The sequence below is a fragment of the Equus quagga genome, chromosome 6 (assembly GCF_021613505.1).
Source record: "Equus quagga isolate Etosha38 chromosome 6, UCLA_HA_Equagga_1.0, whole genome shotgun sequence".
In the NCBI taxonomy this organism is placed as follows: Eukaryota; Metazoa; Chordata; class Mammalia; order Perissodactyla; family Equidae; genus Equus; species Equus quagga.
The window spans coordinates 95,312,018-95,339,407 of NC_060272.1; the positions used below are offsets into that span (position 1 = coordinate 95,312,018).

Below are 27,390 nucleotides of genomic sequence, written 5' to 3' on the forward strand. Positions count from 1 at the left end.
AGATTTCTCTGAATTGTGTGGGCTGGAGTATGAAAACACCTAGTCCAAAATAGCTACTTCCACCTTTAGTGTATTCGGCACACACTTTCAGTCCTATAGGCAAAGTAACCCAGCACCTTGTCCAAATCTTTTTAATACTGGGACCTTGGTTTGGCCTGAAGGATCGACTAATACAGGCAATTGATGACTGGATAACTAAGGTGCAGAAAATTCAGCACTGAGCAGAATCTTTAACACCAGAAAGGAATAGGATACTGCTTTGTGGTCTATTTCTAAGACATGAGCTAGGTACATATATATTCACTGGGATAATATTACTACTACTACCATCAAAAGAAATGAGAGAGAGAATTATGATAGGAAAGACAATATAAATTAAAGAAAAATTTCTTATTTATTTGGAGGCCACAGGATAGTTTTGGGATGGGTAAGGGTTATGGAGGAGAGAGGGCCAGGGAAGAACTGCCTACAGCTGGAAATAATTATTTAGGGATCAGAAAATAACTCGGCTGTACTAAACTGAGTCTGGGAAAAACCCCAAGGTCTCGCCAACACTCGGGGAGAAGCTAATACATACCCTGTAATCAGGAAGTCCCTGGAGAAAGGTACATACTCTTTGGTTCAGACAGTATTTTGCAAATGGGAAGAAATCACAAGGTTCTTTCTGTATCAGAAATCAATGCTGCCATTTCTAACGACCACAGTTTTCTGGAGGAGAGTTGGCAGAGAACGGACACTCTGCCTTAGGCTTCACGCAATGATCATGGGCCAGAATACATGCTGTGTTAGAATTAAGGGCCTGGGGCTACAGCTAACAAATAAAACAAAGAGTGGACACGGTACTCAGGACCTCATTCTGTAGCAACAACCAAACAACTAAGACAAGTTGAAAGTTCTCAGGCAGAGAGCCATTAAGTGTAGTTAATTCAGAGCAGATTGTTTTCAAATACAGTAAGATTATGGACTCTCTAATATTCAAGAAAAAGAAGAATATAGAATCAAACACATAATTGTAAATTGTAAAATGTTATGCTAAAGACTGACATTATCTAGTGATCTACTGATGTTCTTTGTTTAGATGAAGACAATCTTCTAAGACAACTGATAAACCGCGGCTCTTGCAATTGTGGGTGTTTTTACTCTAGAAACAGAGAAAGTGATGGGAGGTGTTGATGGGCAGGTGACTGGTAGAGAAAGAAGAAAATCTATTTCTAGGTTGCTACTGGTAAGGGAACAGGAGGATAGGCATCCTGGCCTTGCATGTGTACTAGTTACAAGACCCACTCCTGCTGGTTCCAGAGGATGCCAGAAGAATTTCTAGGATTCCTCGTTTAGGCTTTTCCTTACTATAGGACACTCACGGAGTTATGGGTCTGTATTTTTTCTGAGAATGAAATCATGAAATTGGAGTAGGTAATGAGGTACTTGGCTAAAGGCATGGAGTGGAACTCCAGTAAAGCAACATTTCAGATAAAGACAATCTGATGCAACTTTTCTGACTACTCTACTCTTAGGTTTAATTCTAACATAGGCAAAATTGGAGGAGCTCAACAACAGAGAAAATGTGTATGTTACTTTGAACAAAGGTCATCATAAGAGCACGCACTATCATGTGATTTGAAACTTGTCATCTTTTGATACGATTTATGCTCAGCAAAGAAAAAACATTCTGGGGGAAACAACTGATAATAAGCAAAGTTTTTATAATCAGGAAAATCAACAGTATTTAGTAGAAGGATTTGGTCAGGAAGAAATACAGTTACAGTCTGGCATGCTGTTTATTTTAGCTTTTACAACAAAGCAAGGGTTTGAGAATTTCACAACCAATGACTATACAGTCTCCAATTCCAAAAACAGTTTATAATAATTTGGCGGCACATACAACATGCATCAAACACTCTATTATTCAATAACTAAATGAGACATTGCATCATTCTCTTCATCGTTCACAATCATATATTCACCCCTTTTCACTTGAAAAAGTTCATTAACATTAAGGTACAAGGATCTTGGACAAAAACCAAGAAAAAAAACCCCATGACCTTATTTTTACTAATGTGCAAACCATGATTTTTGTTCTGATGAGCTATACATTTAAAAGAGTGATTCTCACTTGAATAACTGTCGAGAAAGCAAACCAGCAATTCTCAATCTACTGCCAACAGGACAGGTTACTGGGTTAGATTTTAGGGTACACACATTTACTTGTGAGAGGGGCTGTCTCTTCAGAAGCATACCTTGTATCTAACATGGTGGGAATTTTGTTTATTTCATATTACCAGTGAATGGAAAGTTGGTATTGTTAAGGCTTCAGGAATTTTCTTTAAAGTCAGCAATCTATTAAAAATATGACTTGGGTAAACCAAGTAGAACCCCTGGAATTGGCTTGAGGAACTATTTCTAAGGCTTCAAAGTTCTGAACGGGGCTTTCCATTTTTGGGTATGATGCTCATTTCTTCAAGTCTTTTTTAAGATGAGGCTTGAAGGAGTATTATTCAATCTGCATTATATTATATAAAAAAGTCTGTTTTTCATAGTCATGCTATGCATTTGAAGTATAATTAAAACCTATCCTTTATTAAAAAAAATAAGGAAAATAATACCAAAATATTTATTTGTAAAAAGAACTTCATGTTTCTAAAGAAACCACCACTGAAGTTCTCTTGATACCACTGAGGCAATGTCTGATTTGATGATTTATCTGTCACTCATTCAGGAAGTTTGAAGTAAACATGACAAAAGTTTAAAATGTGAACGAGGAACATTAAACTTAGCTCCATGTGGAGGCTAAATATGGGCAACCTCTCTATTATTGCAGAGAATCACCTAGGGCAAATATTTAAGATTTATGAAAGAAATGTTTCTTTTATAAAGTAATTGGAATTTTAACCAAATGCATGATTCAAGTTACAAAACCAAATGGATCCCCAGGAGTTGAAATATTTTAATCACATAGCTGTTTTACCTGATTCTAACTGATTTTTCTTTTAGTACTTGAAATACTTCTGTTCTATACTTCCCAAACAAGTTTTGAAAGGTACAAGGTGGAAGCCGTAATGATTTATTGCTGTGTGTCTTCAGGCAGTGTTTTCCGTCAGAGCCTCGGGGAAGGTTCTCTTGCTTCTTCTAGCTTTGTGAGGATCCACTGTTGTGGGGGAACAAACCAACATTTGTTTACTTCAATGAAGTTGCAATGAAACTCAAAAGGTAACGAACAGAAATCTAGAAGTTGGCTCTCTAGATTAGTTGGGTATATACTCATAGCCAATAATTAGCTTCATCCTGCATAAGAGATCATTCACTCACTTAAAAACTCACTCATTAGCAGGGATGATGGTACTGGGTTTGATTTAACAGTAGGAATAATGTTTTCCTAAGGTCTTTGGACTTAGATGTTCATCTTCAGAATAAGAAAAGTAAAATGAACCATCCTGAGAGAGAAGGGTAATTTGGCAGCTGGGCTGAATAACTTTGGCATAGTGTGAAAATTATCTATGAAAAATTTGTTTCAAGTTATGCCAATTCAGTATCACAAACATTTGTGATTCCCTGTCTAGGATTCTACTGATTGTGCAGGAATAATTATGTATAATTCTACAGTGAGTAGTAGCACAGAAACATTCTTGAGCATTTTAGGGCTCTCATTATATATGTTCTATTCTGAAAGGATTTGAAATCACAAAAATAAAATGAAAATATAATGCAAACCTTTCTACCAATAATGTCTATTATCATTGGGACTGTATGACAGATGAAAGCACTGGCGATGATACTGAGGTTATCCCATTATGGAAAGCTTTAGCAGAGATATTTGTGCTTCTTTAACTTAAGAATAACCTCGTGGGAACAGCTCTAAGATAAGTAGAGAAAGAAAACTGAGCTCAGTATCCTTCTCAGCATGTTTTTGGTGGAGCAGGAGGTTCAAAAACAAACCTTCTGGGATAAAATAACATGGTGACAGAGATTAAGTGGAAAATATATTACAGAGAAACTGAAATAGGTGGTAATGTCCTTCAGCAACATGAAAGAAGATGGCCTGAAAGTCATGCTATTACCATGTCTTACTCTGTCTCCCTGGTTCCAGGTAACACACATATTGAAACTCTCATTACTGTACTCCTCTGTATTTGTAACTTATCCATGCCCCCTTTCAGTTTTCTACTGTTAGTATGCCAGTGCTGCCTTATATCACAATGTCTAGATAGAATATTGCACAGCACATGCTAGCTAGATGGTCCAAGGTTCCTGATTTGGGGTCCAGATGTGATAAGTGGACTGGTAAATGTTACATCCAGCCAGGACCACGGCAGAGAGTAGTATGAGGGTGGGAGGCCCAGGGATTCAGTAAAGGAGTAATGCGTTCTTATTATACATTTTATGACACAGTGAGTACAATTCAGTATCAGGAATAGTGTCTTAGTTGTGATTAATGAGGTGGATACTCAGTTGACATCTTTGTAACTGCCATAATCCTATAGTATGCATAGTGCTTTTCAGTTCCTATCATCCACATTTTGAGGAAACTGAGGTTAACTGACTTCTCCAAAGTCCTATAGTCAAGAAGGAACAGAACCAATATTCAAACCCAAATTTTCTGACTCCAGGCTTGGCTCCTTTTGCCCTGTGCCATGCTATGGTAATTAAAAAAAAAACTGCTATAGCTATATAGTAGAGAAATCAACAACGCTAGAGCTGGTAGATCAGCATTAGAATGAAACAATTCTTTTGTTTGTTGACTTTTTCACAAAGTATTATAGTTAGGATTTAAATAAGATGGAGCAATTTGATATGAAAAACAAGTAGGTGTGTTGAAATCAAACTAATGAAAAATAGTTTTGGGGAAATATTATGTAGTTATATATACTAAAACTACCAAAATACAGAAACAAAATTAAAAACAAACACAATTGATCTGACTTAAGAAAGAGCCCAACTTACATGACTTTTAAATGAGAAGGTGCTATCTGTTTAAGTAAAAGATTCATTATATTTACCCTAGCATCCTCAGGGGTCTTGAAGTTAATTATTTTTCCAAACTCTTTGGAGTGGAATACAGACTTCACTCGTTCCTATAAACAGAATAAGTAACTTCATTAAAATGAAAATCCAGCTGTAGAAATACGATAAAGAAATGCCATGCAGTTTTATAAATCTGTGCTTAAAGCATCCATCTTACACATATCCTATACCTTAAAAAAAGCCAAGGATGGGGAACCAAGAAGAATCAAACACAAATGGGAAAAAAAGACTAAATTCTAACATATCCATTATCACTAATCCTAAATTAAAAAGTTTCGGGTGAGATTTCAACTGCTAAAGCCACAAAGGGTTTACGCAGAGGATGGGAAGGAGACTGGTTGGGAGCAGTGCCACTGTTTTTCCCTCCAAACAATTTCTCAGATAGGTCTTGATATCTGGCCATGGAATCATGATAAGTTCAGCTTAAAAATAATGCATATATATGTGTGTGTTTATATATACACATAAATGTTATATGGGGGTGTGTGAACGTATGCGTGTATGTATGTAACTTCTGACATTTTTAACTAGTCATGCAATAAGAATGTAGTTGAAGAGTCAAAGAAATCAGGGTGGGTCCTAGATCATAGATGATTATTCTCCACTTTTTACACTCCTTTGGTATTCTGTTCAGTGTTTGTTGGGGAGAACTGTCTAATGATGGATGTTAAGCATCAGAGAGACAAATAGAAAGAATGGGATTATTGAGGAGAAGGGTGGTGTTTACCTCTATTAGCTATGGGTAGAGTTATAGAAGAAGCAATATGGAGGTTTTACTCATCTAACAATTGCTATAAATAATTCAAATATCCATGCAAATATAGACTCAAGAAGAAATCAGATTCCTTTATTTAAAAAAAAGGATGATTGCTGATACAAGGTCTCAAGAAAAAGCGGAAGGGGAAGAAATCAAGTAGCCCAGACGACATCTGTTGTTTCTGCCTGCGTGTGTCCAATGCATCTTCTGGTGACAACTGTTTGAATCTCTTTTAGGTAACTATTTCTCACCTTATCTCACTCCAAACACTTCAGACAGAACTGACTCTTCCTTCTTGGTAGCATCCATGGTGATCCCTTGACCCTCACCTGGCTCACTGGCCCATTCCAGCTCCCTGACCAAAGTGCCTGGTTCAAGAATAAGCATGTGACCAAAGGTGGCCCAGAGAGAAGTTCCTTCTGCTGAGCTAGTAGAATACAAGCTTGCAATGCCTGCTGGCCATTGTGTCACCAAAGGACAGCCTGCTTGACAATGAGGCCAACACTGAAGAAAGCAGAACCTAGAGATGAAGGCAGCAAAGGAGAAAAAGGAGGAGGAGAGGAAGGGAGGGAGAATAACTGCTAATGACATCACTTGAGCATATCTAAGCTACAAGAGAGAGACTCAGACTTTTCAGTTACGCGAGCCAATTAAATCCCTCAAAACCAAAACAAAACAAAAATAACAAAGAACGAGACTTACTTGGGTTGAGTCATTTACAATATTTCTGACCAAGACAGCCAGTGCCAAAGTGGTCCAACACATAGCTATTTGGTCAAATACCTCGAGGCCAAATACATTATCTTGTATTTCTTTCTATCACCTATAATACCCAGCACAATCATTACAACTTACAGTAAATGTTGAGTCTCTGTTGATTTACCAAATGACTAGCAATTCACTGCATTTTATATCAACATCCAAATACCAGGCACAGTGCTAACTGCTAAGTACTCAAAGCAGAATGAGAAATGGTCTCTGCCTTCAGGAAGATTAGAATTGAATTGGGAATATAAGATACTATCTATAAAAAGAGGAAGAACTATCAACAATTGGCTGTTAGAAAGAGAGAACTTTTCAAGTGTCTTTTTGAGAGACTTTCAGGGAAAAACATTCTGTAGGGAACTGCTAGGGATTCTGAGGTATACAAATGATTTTCTCATTTTAGTGCCCTGGACAGCAGTGGGAAGGTGGGGATCTGTTACTGAATATGAAATGACGGCCCAGGAACGTTGTTGTCAATGTAATAGCATATAAAGCACAAAAAGCAGCATATTTTTTCTTGGCCTAGCTTTCTTTGCTTTAAGCCTGAGTAAGACAGCAGGTGTAAAGGAAAACATACGAAGACAAAGAAACAATTACAAAAGAGATCGAAACATTACAAAAGTAAAGAGGACTATTTCAATGCGTTATTTTCAGTTCCAAGTTCTCAAAAAACTCTATTCAATATACCTTTGCTTCAATGCGCAATCGTCTTCCATGAACAATGAATGGCTCTTTGGTAAACTCATCAAAACTATACTGCCACTCACATGTAAGCTGTCCAAATGTTCCTTTTGTTACAAACAATATACCACTGGGGGAAAAGAAAAGAATCCACTTTAAAGATTGAAGCACTTATATCCATAATATAATAATAGCAGGATACTTCACAAGTGCAAACAGGACATCCACCAAGAGAAACTGTATTCTGGGTCATAAAAAATCTTAACCAATTTAAAAGAACTGATATCATATAAAGTATGTTCTCAAATCATAATGGAATTAAACTAGAAACCAGTAACAGAATGACAATAAGAATATTTCCAAATGCTTGGAATTGGCACACTTCTAAATAATCCATAGGTCAAAGAATCTCAAAGGAGTTAGAAAACATTTTGAACTGAATGGGAATGAAAATATAACAAAATTTGTGGGGTGCAGAAAAAGCAATGCTTAGCGAGAAATTTATAACACAACATACTTATATTGGAAAAAATAAAGTACTTATAAAGTCAAACATATAAGGCACTTTATAAGAAATAGGAAAGATTTACAGAACCGATAATCAATATTTTGGGGAACTTTCATGTAATTAATGCTTTAGAATAAATGCTTTTATTACTAAGCCTCCATGTAATATATTGACCAACCTACATCAGAAAGAGGCTTTTAAAATTAATTCTTGTTTCCTTGCCATTTTTGAGGGAAGAAACCAAGAAACGAAAATGCATTGTTTAGAATAATTCTATTTAATCCTTCCTTCAAAGGCCTTTCTCCCCCAGTTCTTCCTTCTGGTTTAAACATCGACTGTGGATGCAACAAGAGGTTTCTTTAAGTAACACATACTTTAAGTTAAGGGATTGAGTTAAAAAAAAAGCTGGCTGCTGGCTGGAATGGAAGAGAATGCTAAAGAGGATTCACATCTCTCACCTCAGTCTTCTGTCTCTGATCCCCTCTCTCACCAATCTTGGAGTATAGGGGCTGTTGCAACAAATGTACTGGTCCTCCAGTACATCTTCAACCATGTGAAATATCAAAGATAGGCTAAGCTTGTAGCAGGTACCTAGTCCTCCCTCTCCTGATTCCAAGATCCTTTCTCCTCAAATCCGACACTTGGGGAAAAAAGCAAATTCTAAGCATAAATGTCACCTTTCAATCAACTACAACTAACTCACTAACCTTACCCTGTCAAGGTTTAGGTGACCTCATTTAAAGAGCTCTCCTATATGTTGAAAAGAAGGTAATTTTTAAAATGTTGTAAGATATTGTAAATGAAAAAACTTTGTAACTGACCCTTGTTTATTAATTCTGATAAATCACCCTTCCTTTAGTTAATGAGGGAGAGGGTTAATAAAAACGTGATTGAAAACTGCCAGGCAATAAAAAGACTGCTGAAGCATTGTGTGTAATAATAAAAGTTCAGAAACAACTTAGATGTAAATACTAGGTAGTCATTTTCAAATTAAGAAAAGTCTCCATATGCTGACATGGAATAATCTTCAAGACATAGATCTTAAATAAAATTTAAAACAAAGTACAGAATGGTGTGTATAATAGGTTCTCATTTACATTAAAATACCTATGTGTGTATGTTTACATAGGCACAGAATATTTCAAGGATACAAAGGAAACAAGCACAAGTGGTTGCCTCTGGCAAGCGGAAAAAAGGGACTGATAGCTGAGACAGAATGAACATTGACTTTAACATGCATACCTTCTAATCTGTGTGAGTTTAAATAGGAAAATTAAGATAGTGCTGTACATTTCAGATTCAAATTATTAGGATTAAAAACATTAAAAATGAATGCTAAGTTCAATGGTCAACTTGAACTAACAAGATGCTTATAGTTCTTGTTATACGCAAGTGATAACAATAGTGAACAAAACCACATGGGTTTACTGACCGCTCCTCTCTCTTTAGCCATAACCTCTCTCCCTCAGCCACATTTTCATTCGCTGCCATGCAGAAATCTCCATCCTAATACTAAACTTGCTAATTCTTTTCCTCAGTTTAACAATAATGACACCTGCAAAAACTTGCCCATCTGAGGCTATGCCACCGTGTATTTTTGCTTGCACTCCTCCACTGAATACAAGTCTGTTTGAGGATTTGGCTGTGGCTGAGAGTAACCACATAAAACCTGACCCATCTCCAATGGTCTATCTAACTTATGTGAGTCAATCTCTATTCATTAATAGTGCTATTCTAATGAACAGATACCACCAGAAGATCATTGACTTCTAGGGTAACCTGAAATTGTATACTTTTTCAAGAAAGGAAAGGAATGGTATTGGCCTACCTTTAAGGGGATAGTTTTATAGGAATTTCTGTGTCAGTCCAAATTGGTTGAAATAATAAATTAATTTACAGTTATGTTTATGCATGGCTATGCAGTTATCCTTATGCACATACAAAGCTAAACACGAATTTATGTAAAGTTTTAAGTACGAGGCTTATAGAGCAAGAGGACCAGAGTTAAGCAGGAATCAGTGTGACTATCTGGAACAAAAGTTGAATAACAAGTGGTTCACTTCATGAGTGGCTGTCAGTCAACCCCTTATCAAATTATATTAGAAAAAGAAAGAAAGTTACCTTTTGGTTATCATCAACATATCTGTTTTATTTATCATGACATGGGTAAAATATTTATATTTTGCAAATCTTCCATTTTCTATGACCTGAAAAAAAGTGAGAGCCAGAAAATCAATTAATATTCCTATTCTAATGCGAGTAATGCCTTACAATCCTTTAAAAACCATTTCTCAATGGGGGCAAATCATTAACATACTTATATAGGAAACATATCTTCAGAAAATTGAATATTCACAAAATCATTGCTGCTTCCTTTTCCTCTTTTTCTTTTTTGAGGAAGATTAGCCCTGAGCTAACATCTGCTGCCAATCATCCTCTTTTTGCTGGGGAAGACTGGCCCTGAGCTAACATCTGTGCCCATCTTCCTCTACTTTATATGTGGGATGCCTGCCACGGCATGGCTTGACAAGTGGTGTGTAGGTCTGCACCCGGGATCTGAACTGGTGAAACCTGGGCTGCTGAAGCAGAACATGCAAACTTAACTGCTGTGCTACTAGGCCAGCCCCTGCTGCTTCCTTTTTAAAAGCACCTATTTGCACTATTTTATTCAAGATTACTCAGTTGCAACTATATCAATCTTTAATGCTGGATTTTGGGAATATATTGTTATTATTCCAAAGTTTAAGTTTAAATTGAACCTACTAAAGTTACTATTAAACTATCGCATTCATTTTATCTTGGAAAATATATTAGTATTTGATCACATCATATAAAAACACAAGTAAACACTAACACATACAGTCACACGTTGCTTAACGATGGGGATATGGTCTCAGAAATGTGTCCGTAGGTGACTTCGTTGTTGTGTGAACATCATAGAGTGTACTTACACAAACCTAGATGGCATAGCCTACTACACACCTAGGTGATACAGTACTAATCTTATTGGGCCACTGTTGTATATGAAGTCTGTTGTTCACCGAAACATTGTTATGCAGCACATAATTGTATTTAAATATATGTATCACATAAATTACATTAGCCTCCACCTTGCCTCTTTCCTAGAATTTCCCTATCTGTGTTACAAACGTTATTTTCTTTGCAAGTCTCATAACTCACTCAAAAATAAGGAGCAAAGTGTTTCTGGACAAAGAGGGAACACCAGGGACCCAATTAGCCTATGAAACAACCTTTAAATTTATTTTCAGGACAAGCATGTCTATCCACGACATTGTCAACAATTCTTTGTCCCAGAAAATATAAAGATAATGATATAAACGAAATGGACTTATTTTTAATTCTCCCTAAATACCATTTGCTCTGAAATGAAGTTACTTTGGCTACTTAAAATATATAGTAAGCTAGACTACCATTTTTCAAAAGACACACAATAAGATCCCTCAAGAAGAGGTATGCTAAGAATTTAGCCAAAATGTTAGATCTCTTGAAGAAATTCCAAAACAGGATACAAAGATTTTAGAAAATTGTATTCCATGAGGCTATATCAAAAAACTAAAACTATTTAGCCTAAAAGAAAGCTAACAAGTGACTTCATAATAATCTTGGTAGACAAGGCCGGTAGAATAGCCTTCATTTTTATTGGAGACAGAAGTTAAAAAAAAAAAGAACCTACAACAGTACGATGAGGGATACAGATTAACTGCATGAAAGAATTTTCTAACTTCAAAGATTATACTTTTTGAGGAAAGAGTATCTTTACTATTTACTATAGCAGGTAGGGCAAGTAAGCACAAATTCCTTCAATTATAAATGAAAAAAGGACAGAACCACAGATTCAGAAGAAATTAGTAAGAATTACTAGATAATTTGTAAATTATGCAAACATTTGAATAACTAGGTGAAATGGGTCATGTTTTAAGAAAATACAAATTATTAAGAGAAAGAAGCATCAAATATTGGAGAAAAAGAGCAGAAATTATTTGCAGATGACAGTATATCTAGAAAATCCAAGTACATAAAGCCTAGTAACTTTATTTTATAAACACAATAATCAACCTGAAAAATGGAAGGAAAAATATCCTGTTTACAAAGGTGTACATATCTACACATAAGTTTAACACCATGCAGAATTTCATGGAATTTATGTGGTAAAACCTATAACACTCTATTGAGGGGAATAACAGAAAAATTTGAAAATGGAAATTCATGTCTTATTCTTAGATAGAAAAATTCACTACAATAAATGTGTTATCCCCTCCTCCCAATTTATAGATATACATACACACACTCAATGTGATCCCAAGATGGTATTTGTGAGCTTGTTTTGGGGAAGCGGAGAAGTGATTTAACAATTTATCTAGGAAAAAAAGTGATAATATCTAGTAAATTATAAAAGGAGAATGAGAACTACCCTAGCAGGCATTAATAGAATTTATTAGTTGCAGTAATGAAACAGTTTGGTGTTGGTGGATATAAAGACATATCAATAAAAAGAACACACATTCCAGAAACTGACCAAAATGCATGTAGGATTTTTGTCCAAATATAGGAATTTATGAAATCAAGACAGCATTTCAAATTACTAGGCAGACGCAAGTATTATTAAATAAACAGTGTTTCAGGTAACTCGCTGGCTAAAGCTGGATCCCTACTTCTCGCTTCATACCAAATTAATTCCACGTGGGTCACTGATTTACATATACAATACGAAACTATAGAAGTACTAGAAAAAGTAACATTTTAATAATGTTTAAGTGAAAAGGCTTAAATATAAAACACAAAGTCCATAAAACAACGTAAAAAAGTGGATAAGTATATGGAAATTAAACACTACTGAATGGCAAAACAATAAGCAAATAAACAGAAATAAAGTAAAATAACACAAAAACCAAAGGATAAATTGGGAAAACATTTGTCAATAGAGAGAGGGCTAAACACAGAGAATTCTAAGAATATGAATAAACTAATAGGAGAAAAATGAGTCAACCAACAGGAAAACATGTAAAGTTTATGAATAAGTAATTTAGCAAAACACAAACAAAATCTGACGAACAAACACATGAGAAAATGTTCAACTTAACTCAAAATCAAGAAAATCCAAATCAACTTAACAGACCTTTTGAGCCAGCAATTCCATTCCTAGAATTTATCTTATGAAAAAGTATGCCAAGATATACATATAAAAATCTTCATGGTAATACGGTGGTAAAAGCAAAAAAATCTAAATGTTCATTAACATGGGAGTGTTTAAATAAATTATAGCATAGCCATACAAGGAGACACTATGTAGTCATGAAAAAGAAAAAGAGGGATGCATGTACCGATACAGAAAGATGTGCAAGATATAGTAAATGAAAAGAAATTAAACTACCGAGAATGAATGGCGGGAGAAAAAAGCAGAAACGCATACATGTACACTTATTTATATATGCACAGGAAATTTCTGGAAGGGTTGATGGTAACACACCAACCTGTTAATAGCACTTATCTTTGGGCCTGGGAAGGGTAATAGTGGGGGTAGAAGTGAAGCTTTTATTTTTAACTTTACATCCTATTGTTTCAGTTTTTTGGTATGTGAAAAGAAATAAGCTGCCCTATTAACAGATCACAACCTTCAAATAGCTTAAAAGCTATGGTTCAGCTCTAAGCACCTACCTTCTATTTCAATCCTACGGTAAGTTTAGGCATTGCAGTTGAGCCTGCCTCTCATCACTTTCCACTTTTCAGACACAACTTAAATCAAATCTAACTCATGCATATAAGCAATTAAACCAATTTCAATAGTCACATACCATCTTGTATAAATAAAAGCTAAAACATCCAAAAAAAGTCATTCATGCAATGTTTTCCGGAGTTCATCAAAAACCTTAAATGCAACACTTGAAGGATGAATGGACATTATGGTCACAGTAGTCTACTTTGAAACAGATGACAAACTGTATTCTTTATTATTATAATGGATATATTTGAATAAACATCAAAGATAACCCCTTATGCAGCAAAACGTTGGTGGTCAGTTTCCATTACAAACATGTGAATATGGAATAAGAACAGCATTATAAGCAGAAGCTAAAACCTGGGAACTAAATCCCAAAGCAGCATGTGAGAGAATGTGATGGCTTATCAGCCATCATCTTCCATCATGCTGTAAAGTCTAGAAATATCATGCCTTTGGTCACAATTTCCTGATTAATTATTTGACTTTATAAATTTCCTATATATGAAGCTACATATGTCATTATATATTATTTTAGGGAAAAAACAACAGAATTTTAGACCTGAAGGAATGTTATTGTTCATCCAAACAAATCTCTTCCTTTAAAACATGAAGAAATTAAGGATCAGTAAGTGTCTTATCCATCTAATTTTCACAAAAACCTTGTGTAATTAGGTAAGATTACTGTTAAGTGACTTGCTTAAGGTCACACTATCACTTGTAAAACTGGGCTGAGAAAAGTGGTTTCTTCACTTCTAATTCCAGGGCTTTTCACTATACCTTGATGTCTCCTCTTACGGTGTCAGTCACACATTTCCCCAGGGTACCTCAAAAATGTCTTCAGTATCCCTGGATGCTGGACGTTGCTGAGGCAGGCTGCTAAAGCAGTTCAGGCTGGCTGATTTTTTTTTTTAGGTTAACAGAGTCCAAACAGTTTAGTGTTAATATCCTATCTTCCTCCATCCCAAACAGATGTTATGTATTAATGTTTCTACTAAAGTAATTTGTGATGCCCTTTAAAATAAATGAAGAATTCGCAAAGCCAGGGCTAGAAGTTATCATGTAGAGCCTTTTGCATAAAGACCAAGATTTGGCAGAAATACCAAATGATTTGAAGTATCAAATACAATAACCAGTAATTTAGACATGTACGCCTCATTTATCAGGCTATAGTGCTAAAGGAAAAACAATTTTTGCCTTATTAAATTACCTACCATTATTTGAGAAGTTTCTTAAAGAAAGAAACACCACAAGACAAAGGGAACTGCATTCATTACGTATCATTGTCAGAATTTGTAGATAACAATTGAAATGTATGGCTATTGGTAAAAGGGTCCCTTTTGCAGTAGAAAAAATGAGTATGTAAACCTTAGTTTATTAGATATAAATAAACCCAAACCAAACTTAGAAACACAGAGAAAGAAAGAAATTGAAAAACAGCGGTATCAGGGTTACCCTCTAAAATTCATATTTCCTGTCAGATAAGTTCCAATACTTTAGAAAAAGAACATGAGCTAGAAACTACAGTAATGCAGAAAACATTCCTAACACTCTCACATCATCCAAATGCTATGAAGTAGCAGAATATTCTGAATAAATATTTCTGAAAAAACAAAGCAAAATATGAAAAGTCAGATACTAGGAACAAATCAGTAACATGGAAGGCTTTAAATCTCAAACAATATAAAGTGCTAATATTCATGGGAAATATATTTAAGAAAATTGGATAAAGGACAAGAACAAACAGTTCAGCAAAAAACAAAAACAAAATCTGATTAATGTCTGACTCTTTTGGAAGATGAATCTAATAGAGGTATAAATGAATTTTTTTTTAAAGATAGCAACATGGAGTAAAAGGAAAATGAAATTCATCTAGATGAAAGATAAAGTAAGAACGCTATCAAGAAAGAAAATCTACTTGACAACAAATAAATGGTTTTATAGATTGGTTAATCTAAATAGTCAGGAGATGATGGGGAAAGAGGAAAGGTATATGAACAGATTATACTGAAAAACTAGGGGCCAGCCTGGTGGCGCAGCGGTTAAGTTTGCCTGTTCCGCTTTGGCGGCCTGGGGTTCGCCAGTTCGGATCCCGGGTGCAGACATGGCACCACTTGGCACACCATGCTGTGGTAGGCGTCCCACATATAAAGTAGAGGAAGATGGGCATGGATGTTAGCTCAGGGTCAGTCTTCCTCAGCAAAAATGAGGAGGATTGGCAGCAGTTAGCTCAGGGCTAATCTTCCTCAAACAAACAAACAAACAAACAAACAAAATTAAGCTTACTTTTAAAAACAACAAAATTCAGGCAGGTAATCACAAATTAAAATGGTAAATGCTCTATTTTCAATTATTTAAGAAGTAAATAAATAGACAACTTGTTCAAAACAATCTTATCTTTAGAGAAAAACGTAGTCAATAAGCATAACTTCCTTAGAGTTATCTGAGTAAAGGTTAAGGATAAAAAATGTTGTACTAATTCACTTCAAATATGAGAGATTTGAAGGCCATGACCAGAAAAAACAAGGCATTCAACCCAGCTTCATGATCAAATATAGCAGAAATTCATTACCTCAAAGCTCAGTGATTTCATATAACAACAAATGTAAACAAGAGTGAAGAAGTGATATTTAGCTTATTCCATGAGGCAAGTTGGTTCAAAAAAAAAAACCAAATCTCATGGACTATCATCAAATCTGAAGAGGAATTAGCCCTTATTTAATCCCCATACCTTTGTCTCCTCCCATGGTAATGAATTATTTAGAGTGTCAGCCCAAGTACAAACTACACTGACAGCTTAGACAGAGCAGGAAAGCTGACCATAACCCTGTGACATAACATCAAATAAAAGAAACTATTACCTTAAGACATATGATTTGTTATCAAATGGTTCAACTAAAACAGTCTGGAGAAAGAAAAGAATTATGCTCATAACATAATTGTGCAGTGACAACAGCAGACCATTAATTAACCTACTTAATATGTTCTAGAAGAAAGGCCAGAGAGGTGGGTCAGAAATAATATATGTGGACAGTTATAAGAGTCTCTCTAATGCTTTTCCAGCAGAACCTCTATTGAGCAACACTTACTGACCCATCATACTATATATACTTAAAAACAATCATAACATTTCTTTTAAGATATTGTATAATATTGTATAATTCCAAATTACTAAAGTTTTATTGTTTCTATTGCTTACCAATTAGTGTGTGGAAATTATCATGGTATTTTAACTAAAATATTCTATTAATCTTGAAAGGAAAAAGAAGGATAACATTTAATGATGCTTTTATCTTGGCAAAAAGGAGACAAATGAGGAATATAGAATTTATATAATGATGACCAAGAACCAGCATCAATTGGTATTCACCTGGAAAAATGAAAATAAATGAGTTCTTATTAGACATTGTACTAATAATCATATATATTACCTCACTTGTTTTAATTCTAGCAACACCACCAAGGTACTGTTACGTACTACAATTATCTCCCTTTTACAGTCTGGAAATTCAAGTCAGAAAAGCATAATAAAAGATTATAAAGTTAATAAAAGGAAAAGGCTGGAATTGAACTCAAGTTTACTTGGTTCCAGAACCCAGGCCCTGAGCCATAGGGTACTGCTGCATTTCAGATAAATTTTATTGTCAAAATGAGTCAGCACAGAACTACATGTATTGCAGTAGATGCAGTGGGATCCCATTTTAACAGCTCACTGGACTATGGATTCAGGTATCCCACAAGCTGTAGCATGTCTCTTGCAATGCTTCAATTTCATGTACTACTTGGGGATCATCATCTCTTTGTAAGACTGGGAATGTCTTATGTGTCTTTTGATTCCTACAGTTCCTTAGAGCCTTGCATGTGGCAGCTAGTCAACAAACAGGAATGACACTGTGAAGATCCAACATTACAGGGTTGGCTTCTAACACGGCACGTGTTTTATTCCCAATCACCAGAATAACAAAGCTCACTACAATTATAAGCTCATGACAGATGAGCAGGAAACTTGACTACTCTCTTCAGGGCTGTAACCTTAAGATCTAGAAGAATGTCTAACACATACCAAATAGGAGTTTAACAAATACTTGTATGAAGAATAAACACGTGACATTACATTTTTTCTTTGTATTCATATAAACTATGCTACCAAATCATTCAGCAAAAATTCATTTATACATATATAATTACACCTTTATTCTTTTGACAACTTTAAAATCCAAAGTAACCTGGCAATTTATTCCAGAAAGGTTAACTTTACATGAAATATCGAGCCTCCCACACTTGTATTTCAACACAGTAGCTCCATGAGTCCTCTAAAACAACCTCAGACTCAAAGTACCACAGAATGTCTAAATGTACGTTTCTCCACATTGCTTCCCATGGGGTTCTTTACAGTGGTAAATTTTCACTGAAAAATTGGCAGTGTAGTTCATTAGACTCATCATCAGAACTAGGATATCAATTTCATTTGAATTTATAACTAAAGACTGTTAATTGACAAAAACGTATACATGGTGCTTCCTTTCCTAGATCACATTAAATTTTGTTTTTAGATGAATGGAGGTAGCCTCCGATCGAACTTTGTTTGAAAATGAACTGTTTCATTTGGCAAGAGAACATCCTTTCTCTGATAGGACATGTGACCATTAAAAAACTAGACTTTTCAGAACTTATACTAAAGTCTTCTAACACTACTGCTAGAGCACACGCTAAAAAAAGTCTGAATGCGCTTTACTAAGCTCAATTTATGTTGAAAATCTCTGTGCTGTCCAAAGCAACCAGGCGAAGTTATAAGGTAGAGCTCTAGCACATCAGCAGAGAAGTCATGGGTTGAGTCCCAGGTTACAATTTAGCACCTTTGGCCTAAATAAAGGCTAAGGACCTTCTAAACTTACACCTACTACAGAGTTTTAGCACTATTTGCATCCTGTTTAGCAGAATAAGAAGAGAGTAAGACTCAGTTGAACCTACCTGAGCTTAACATTTAGGGATTTCTTTTAAAGTTAAGTGTACCAAGTTTTAAAATAGTATGTAGCTTTCCTTAATATATTTACAAATTTAAGGGATGCAATGATGACAAACTTTTGAAAAAGATTTAGAAGTCAAATCAGTCTCATTCAAGGTACTGGATTTAAAAAGAGAATTAAAAAATTCGTTCCATACTTGAGGCAAAGAGAAAACTGGCACCTCCCCTAAGTGTAATCATCACCTCCAGAAAAAGATATGATTTCAAAGACTTATTCAAAAAGTATTTCTATGTAATAATGGAAGGTTCTAAGTGGCATGAATTACTCTATTGGTCCAAAAAAAGGTTAGTGGGACTAACTCCTCAATGTTCAAAAGCATAGGCCTTCGAAAATGACGTGCCAAGGGCTCTTCAAGAGTTTTGTGCTAAACTAATAAACGAGGTGTGACAATTGTATACAAGTTGGACAGGTACTATCCTTTTCCATGGGATCTGCTTTATCTGAGATGCCAAGAATTCTAATTTGCCTGGATAACAGAATTTGGCTCTCTTCAGGTTTCTCGTCCCATTCAGAAGTATGCTTCTGGAGAGGAAGAGTTACAAAGTGAAGAGTGAAATCCAATAAGCCTCTGTCTCCTAGATCTTGTCCACTTACTCAAAATTTCAGACGAAGCCAGGAAGAGTGTTCGGCACTACTCTGGTGATCTGACTGCCTATGGTAAGCCCTTTCTTCCAGATCAGTTGTAATTCTCCTCACGAAGTAAAGGGCAAGACCACGTCGGCTGAAGGCAGTTATCTTCCAATTGCTATTAAGGCAGTGTTTGAAGCTAATTATAAACATCTGTAATTTCTGAAAGAAAAGAAGTATACAACAAACAAAAACAGCCTCCCTTCTACAACAACTTACATAATGGCATCTATGAGACCTTTTAAGAGATTTACGAGATTCAAAGACAATATAAAGTTTAAAAATATCTGAAATGGTTAAGAATATACTACCTCCATGGGACAGCCCATTGTCAATATTCACACACAATGAAAGACACAAGGATTACACATACATACATACATACATACACACACACACACATATTTTAAGACGAGATTTATTTAAGGGGTAGAAATTTTTTAAATAGGTAAGAGTTAAAAGGTACAAATATGTTCAGTCAAAAAGAAAAAGCTTGTACATCAGCTATAAAAATAAGGGAAAGATTCTGCTGGCTATTTATATATTCCAGAAATAAAGACCAGGCTTCCCACATTTGGGATTATTCTATGAATGAGCTACTTTTTAAATCTTTCTTAGAAGTTAATAATTCTGTTTATAAAAATTTACAATAAAATAAAAAATATATAACAAACTTTTAGATTTAGATCTTAATCACATGAACAAAAAATTTAAAAGGGACATATGCTGTAAATGGTGGGAGACAGGATTTTTTTCTTCTTTATAGTTTCCTAACTTTTCTTTACTGAGCATATATTACTTTAACAATGTAGAAAATAATCTACTTTAATTTTTGAAAATTTTCATATCCACTGTAAAATACTAAAATCATAGACTGAGAATCAATGTTAGCTAAATGATTCACAAGACGGATTTAGCTTTTTCCATGAACAGCAGGTCTCTATAATTTTTTTAATTCATAGAAATCCTAAGTTTTATTGCATACATTCAGAAATCTCTGTAGCCATATGTAGTTAACAGGTTATTGATAAATGATAATTTACAGTAGAAAAACAAAGCATGTCCAATTAAGAAGAATTATACTTAGCTAAATCTCTGACTATCTTGATTGTTTTTAAAAAACACAATGATTATAATATTTTGAATGCTCAAATATTTAAGTTTCCCCAAGATCTAGAGGAATGGCACAACGCAACTTAGTACATATCTTTGTTACCATTTCACCGCTTAGAATATGTATATGCAATGAAGGTGGTTACATTAAAAACCGATTTTAAAAATTATTAAACATTTATTTTAAAGCTGACATTTGGAGGTACACTGTTGCTACATATATTGGTTGATACAGAATAACTGCTAAATAAATTTATCACACTGACTGAGAGATAATTATGGATATGAAAATGGTCTAACACATCAAAACAAAACAAACCGTAAACCCTTATATGAGAATCATAAACTATTCTAATTAGCTCCATAACATAGACTTATCTGAAATCATGTGTTTTATTCTTCTTTGATTCAGGACTTTCTGTAATGTTTTGTATAGTGTTGACTGTACTCACTGTACTTTATTAATTCAAACATTCATCCACTGAAATTAAACATTAACTTAATGATCTAGACATATTTAATTGATCTCCATTCATCCCAAAGGTGCAGGGATAGAATAATAAATAAAATTTACATTCTTTTCCCATATCCATCATAATTAATACTTGATCTAAACGAATAACCTGTGTATCTTATTTAGACCCCATAGGACTTTTAATATTTTTGGACTATTAGAATAAATTTCCTAAATTTGCAGGAAATCTATAAAACAAAAAACAGAGGATTGAAGGTGCAGTAGAAAACCACTCCGTAACAGTTGGGATGGTTGTTTCTGGTCTTTCTCCCACCACTATAGGAAAGTATAGTACAAAATTTCACCACAGGGCTTACGTCAGACAAACTACTACAGTAGTCATCATTCTTTAGTGTATATGACCTAGGTAGGGATGTAAATACAATAGCATATATTCCATGTTGAACACTGATGTCCTAGTCACAGATCTACAATGGCTCCATCTGTAAATTTTAATAACATGACCTTAAAATCAACACTCAGGATTTTAGCAATATGTGTTTTAAACAATTTCAAAAGGTAAAATTTATAAAATCTTTATTCTTTTAAATATAGAAACAAAGAAATTTATTCTGAGCTCCTTTTCCATAAGGAATATTGAAACTTAGCAATAATATTCTGGATTTACATTTGTTATATCTATATCCACTGTGAACGCTAATTAATTTCATTCAGAGGCTCTTATAAACTTCGGTTATTTATTCACGGTGATAGGTGCCCACAACTTCAGGACTTTTATAAATTTTTCTTCTTGCCAGTTTTCAATATCATTCAAGTGTCAAGTAGACACAAAGGACAATAAAGAATGAGTAATTACTCCCTTAGAGAAAAGAGAAGAACCCTCTCTCCCCTTTTCTACACACAAGCAATGAACATGGAGAAATTTGGAATATAATAAAGTTAAAGGATATGGAAAGGTATGGTATTACATTATCTTTCAAACAACTTTCTCATTAGACTTTCTTATTAGATGGATACTTCCATTTTTAAAGTTCTAATTCATTATAAAGCCCCTAATAAACAAATAAAAGAACTGTTCATCTCATTAAAGCCCCAAAGTTGAACTTATTTTCTTTACATTTGATGAGGAATAAGAAGATATTACATCTCCATGAAGAACACACTGATGTAAAACAATAGAGCAATTCTTAGTCTTAACTTTTTCTCTAATAAAAGCACATAATGTGGAAAAATAATTAATACCTCTGGTCAAAAAAGCTTGAAAAGATTATTTCACTGTGGCAGGAAAACAGAAACAGAAAGAAGAAGGGCAATTACACTGTTAAAGAACATATTTCATTTCTAAGGGCTAAAAACTTAAGAATGATGAATTCTTAAGATCACATGAACAAAGTTTACTAGTTACTAGAATATTGTTTTAAATCTTCTTACTGTTCAAGAGATTTAAAATAAATGTAATCCTACCTCCAATTTTCTTTTCATTAAAATGGTAACTCATTGCTGAAATATCCAGAACTTTTTCCAGATAAATTCTTAAGGATCCTTACGAAACCAGTACCATAAAATTAAGTGTCACAGGCGAACCACAGGAAACTCAGTAAATGTCTTGCAAACAAGGAGCTTTAGCATTTTCCCTTTTAGAAAGGCCTTGTGCCTAGCAAAGGTGGAATATAAGAAGCCAGTGAAGACATTTCCAGACCTTTCCTTCCTCAGGCATACATAATACATAACAACAGGCTCTGCTCCTTATAGCTTCTAGTAGCAGCAGCAGCCTTGGTTTGATTTTGGCTAAGGGTGAGAGAACACTGAGTACATGACAAATACAAATTGTCATTGATAACCAGTAGTGACTATTTTAATGATCACTGTTTTCATTTATTTACTTACTCCAAAAAGCTAAGAATACTATTTTGATGAAAACAACAATTAAATTCTTTGACATTTACATATTTCTTAGTCCTAGTATACACGACTTTGACTTGTATTTAATTTGAATGAATGTTAGGCAGGTAGAATTTCAAGAGATGGTAATTTTTCAGTTTTCTTTTTCTGTAAGATCAATAAAAGTTTAAAGTAATAATTTTCTAAAAAATTGAGAACAATGACTTAATAGCGATAAAATCTTGATAAACAAGAATCAGAAGAGACTCAGAAATCACAGGCTGAATGAATTAAGCCAAAAGTTGAACAATTAAGGCAAGTATTTACTACAATCTAATATAAACTCAATATAAGCAAAGTGCTTAACATACATCAAAGGTAAATGTTCCTTTGTTGATCCAAAAGCACAGCAATCATAAGGGATTAAACATTAGACTGTAACAGTCATTCACTTATTAGAGAGTTTTTTTTTAGTACATCTGATACACTAGCAAAACAGAAAAAGACAGTTTCATGTAAGTTGAAATTAAAAACAAAAAAACCCTCCAGTACACAAAACATAAAACAGATTTACTCACTGATCTTTCAGAGACATAGATAACATTTTCTCAGTATCACCAAGAAAAAATATACATAATTATGCTTACTATAAAAATTCTTCTAATGTCCTGAACTAACTTGTAACATTTTATTATAGGGATATAGCATATGGATATGTAAGTTAATATGTAAATATACTGACTGTTGTGGGGATCAGAACTGGCCAGCCTAAAATGCGTCTCTTTGGCATGAGGATTATTTTGGGCTGGTTACTTTTGAGAAACTGCAGACAGGCAGAAGCTCTGAAAATCAAGTAAGAAGTTACCCTTTGTAAGAGACATGTACATTTGTAAGAGAAACCTCCATGTGTAAAGACGTCTCCCTCTCTGTACCACGAAGAAGTGGGGACGATCTTATCTCTAGAAACTCCTGTCAATGCAGAAGGCAAGGACTTAAACCTGCATAATAACCTTACTCTTATTTATTGTGCTTTTCTGGCATCTCCCATAGCTGACTCCCTCCACCCCCAACATCCTCCTTTGTCTTTAGCTGAAGATAGTATTTAAGGTAACAGCTTCTGCCATTTTGGCGAGTTGCTCAGTTTTCCTGGTTCTCTCCCATGTGCACATGTTATAAGGCTTTGTTTGATTTTCTCCTGTTATTCTGTCCCATGTCAATTTAGTTCACAGACCAGCCAGAAGGACTCAGAGTGTAAAGGAAATGTTCTTCCTCCCCTTCACTGTAAAACCAACTTTGTTCATTGTTTCACAAAAAGTACATACATATAATGAAATAAAAAGTAAACCAAAGAATGTTTTTTTCATTCTCAGACTATAAATTATTTCGCTAGCTAACCTTCCATGACACATCATGAATGTTCCGTATTGTAGTAGTTCAATCTACATGCTTTTGGAATAGAACAACAATTCATAGTGCTTCAAGTTATATAAGTTTCTTATTATTAAAAGAAATTTGAGAAAAATACTTTTAAAATGCTAAATAAATATAAAATATTGACTGGCTATTACTATTCTTTTTCTTTTCTTTTTTCTTTTTTTTCACACAACAGCATTATATTATAGCCCAGAAAATTTAGAGAGAACATCAAAAATGGCATTTTGCTAACAAGTAAGCAGATAATTTAAAATAAAACTAGTGAGCATTAAAAAAAAATTTGTCTAACTTTAAATAATAAAGACTAACTGTATTATAAAGCCACAAAATATATACAAGCAAATGCTATAACATATGGTATGCTGTACTTTGAATGTAAAATACATTTTTCTGTGCTTAAATAATGTAATTATTTTGCTTTTTGAAAATGTGCAGAAAACATTTTAAAAGGAAAAAGTATTTTAATGCCTTAAAAGTGGACATATGGGCATCATGATAGCAGTCATACAAAACACATTAATGAAACATTCCAAATAAAATGACAAAGAACATGAATTTTAACGTATCAGATCTGACTAATTATCATCATCATAATCATCATCACTACTGCTACTTTGAATCATAATCCACTCCCTGTAGACCTGAATTTTCTGTAAGCATGGTCAAAAAAAAAAGAAAAGCACAAAGGTTAGTTAAGTATGGCAAATTGCTTGGAAAACATGTAAAATTATGAAATTTTCAAGGAGTCAGAATAATTTTGAAGTAGACTTTTCAGCTCTGAGTAGGGCAGTAATTATGGATATAATATTACATAACTTAATAGACCTAAGACTAAACTCTACTGGTTGGTTTACTTAATGTATAAAATAGTTTGATGATACCAGTGAGATATTCTGTGAATGTCTTAGAATTATTATTCTATTTCTCTAAGTAGGCAACTTTAATTGACTACTAGGAAGCACTATAAAAATGTGCTACTTCCTAGATACACAATGAAAGAGTGTATTTTATATTTAATTATATATATGGGCATATATAACTTAGTGAACACAGAGTACCTTTTCTAGAAAATCAGAAAATAAAAGGAGAAACATTTGAAAGTATTAAACATTTTCTAAGGGCACCATTGTTAAATCACTTAGGTTAAAACTAGGCAGATGAGATTTTAAATTCTGTTTATATGTTATCTACTTCTTTTCCACAATACTGGTATTTGCAGATTTTAAAGTGTTTGCTAATAATACAGAAGAGTTTTGAGATTCAAAAAAGCACCATTACCACCAAAGCAACAACCCACTTCTTATATCTGTAAGAGAATAATGCTAACCAGAAACAGCCTAAAGCATCTGATGAATCGACACAGGTATTCCAGCTAACATGCGTTTTATTGTTCCTGCTGAAACACAAGTAATGGCTGACAAGGATTGTGAGTTTTTAGTCATTTAAACAGCTCCTTAAGTTAATTAGTGCTAAGACTGGCCTACTGAAAATAATATGCATCTTTAAAAATACACTCAAAAGTCATGACTTTTGAATCCCAAAGTTTTAAAGTTTCAGAAAACAACAATGAAAATGTAGAATAAATTTACTTGTCACTGAAATTTACTTGTTACTTGAAACATCAACCACAAGAAATTTTTGATAACTCATGGCTTTCTTACGTATTATAAGCTGTTCCCTAATAATGAGGATGTATTTTTAAACCTCTCCTCACTACTCATCCTTACTTCATACTAAGTTTGTTAAAATAATTTCTCAAGAAATATTTTTAGTTTTCTAAAAGGTGATTTGCTAACTTCAGTCTAGTAAAATATCAGTATCACACTAATTGTGTTCTAACAAGGGAAGGCAAATACTGAGCAGAAATATATGTTCAATTGTATTAACCATAGGTGACTTCTTCCATAACATTTCCAAAGAGTAATATGCTGTCATTGTAGAGACTGTGAAACACGTCCTTTAGCACTAGATTGCCAGTTGCATCCCAATACACAATTATTTTGATGCTTTAAAAACATTTTAAACACACTGTAAAATCACTTTACTAAATATTGCACATTTACTCAATGGTTATGTTTTACTACATTAGATGGAAGTACATTTTATGTGAAATTATATACTCTGGATGTAGTGGGTAAAATATTAAAGTTTCAAATCTTTACCCTCTTCACTCTAAAGATGAAATATTTATAATACCAAGGCTATAAAAGAAGGATCATATCCCCACAGTTTATTATTATCATGAATATTTTCAAGTCTATACAACATAATGACTCCTTGTTTGTTTTCAAACAAATGATTTAATTTAGTATTCCACAGCTAAACACAGAGACGACTTTAAATCAGTATAACCTATTATGATGTAAATTACCTACACTAGAATCCAGATTTTAAAAAGTCCCATGTACAAAGTAAGAAAGTCGTTTGTTCCAAAAGCTAATTCTTCTTACTAAAAGATGTTGGCTTTCATGTGAACTGCTTATCAAATTCTACAAAGTTTCAAACAGACTACACAAGCATAAAGCAGGAAGAGGGTCATGGCCACTTAAGCATCTTCAAAAGAAAAACATAAGAACCCAAGAATTTGCAACAGCAGTGGTCCTGAGATTTTTCCTTATCCATGCCTAATTGGACATGAGGGCTATATCTGGCAAAAAAAGCTACTAGTGGTTTGATAAACAGAAATGGTCTAATTGACTAAATGTGTACCACCAACTATGAGGGTACAAAAGGCACAAGAGCTTTCAATAAATCGAGCAAATCCAGTACACAACTAAGAATAGCCTATAAAAAGATCATATTCACTAAAAATCCTATACAAAAAGTTACCAATACAAAAGCTTTCCTTTGTATTCAAAATACTGAAACAGCTGTACGTAGTCTATAAATTTTAAGACTAAAATCTACTGCTGGCTTTCACTTGCAAAGTCATGCATTAACTGTTTTCATATCAAACTTTTTGATGCCTGTAAAAAAGAAAAAAAAATCTTATAGTAAATAAATGTACATTAAAACCTAAGTAAACATAAGACACTTACAAATGGAATTAAAGAAAACCAATAAAAGCCTAAATAATCTGACATATATTTAAAGCATTATATAGCTACTTTTAAAAAAGTTAACTTGACTAATCTTAATTTATAAGATATTTTTCACCCACCTGTAACATTTGATTTCCAGTGCCATCCCTCAACCTGTAAGGTCTGATAACTCCATCTTCATTAAAGAATCGAGGAGGTCGCAGACTCGCCACTTCATCAGAAGTCTCTGTAGCTCTAGGGAGAAAAAATATAACTTGATTTTAAAAATTATTCAAAAACTCATAAGTAACTTTGAAATGCAACTACTAAAAAGGATCTTCTTTTG

At 34.0% G+C, this 27,390-nt stretch overlaps 1 protein-coding gene across 4 annotated transcripts in view; it reads right to left on the reverse strand.

The window, feature by feature from the left end:
- Positions 1-1,683: 1,683 nt before the first annotated feature.
- The window catches only part of VPS13A (vacuolar protein sorting 13 homolog A), a 232,063-nt gene continuing 206,356 nt past the window's right edge, over positions 1,684-27,390 (reverse strand). The window contains exons 68-72 of one of the 4 annotated variants that reach the window (XM_046664752.1): positions 27,185-27,299; positions 9,852-9,937; positions 7,229-7,352; positions 4,995-5,069; positions 1,684-3,145 (exon numbers count right to left, since the gene is read on the reverse strand). In XM_046664752.1, coding sequence (XP_046520708.1) covers positions 3,095-3,145; positions 4,995-5,069; positions 7,229-7,352; positions 9,852-9,937; positions 27,185-27,299 — 451 coding nt within the window. In that variant the 3' untranslated portion in view covers positions 1,684-3,094. Of the gene's footprint in view, positions 3,146-4,994; positions 5,070-7,228; positions 7,353-9,851; positions 9,938-16,393; positions 16,838-19,088; positions 19,240-23,741; positions 26,991-27,184; positions 27,300-27,390 lie in introns of those variants that run through there. The other 3 variants (XR_006889118.1, XR_006889119.1, XM_046664753.1) reach the window with 3 other exon arrangements.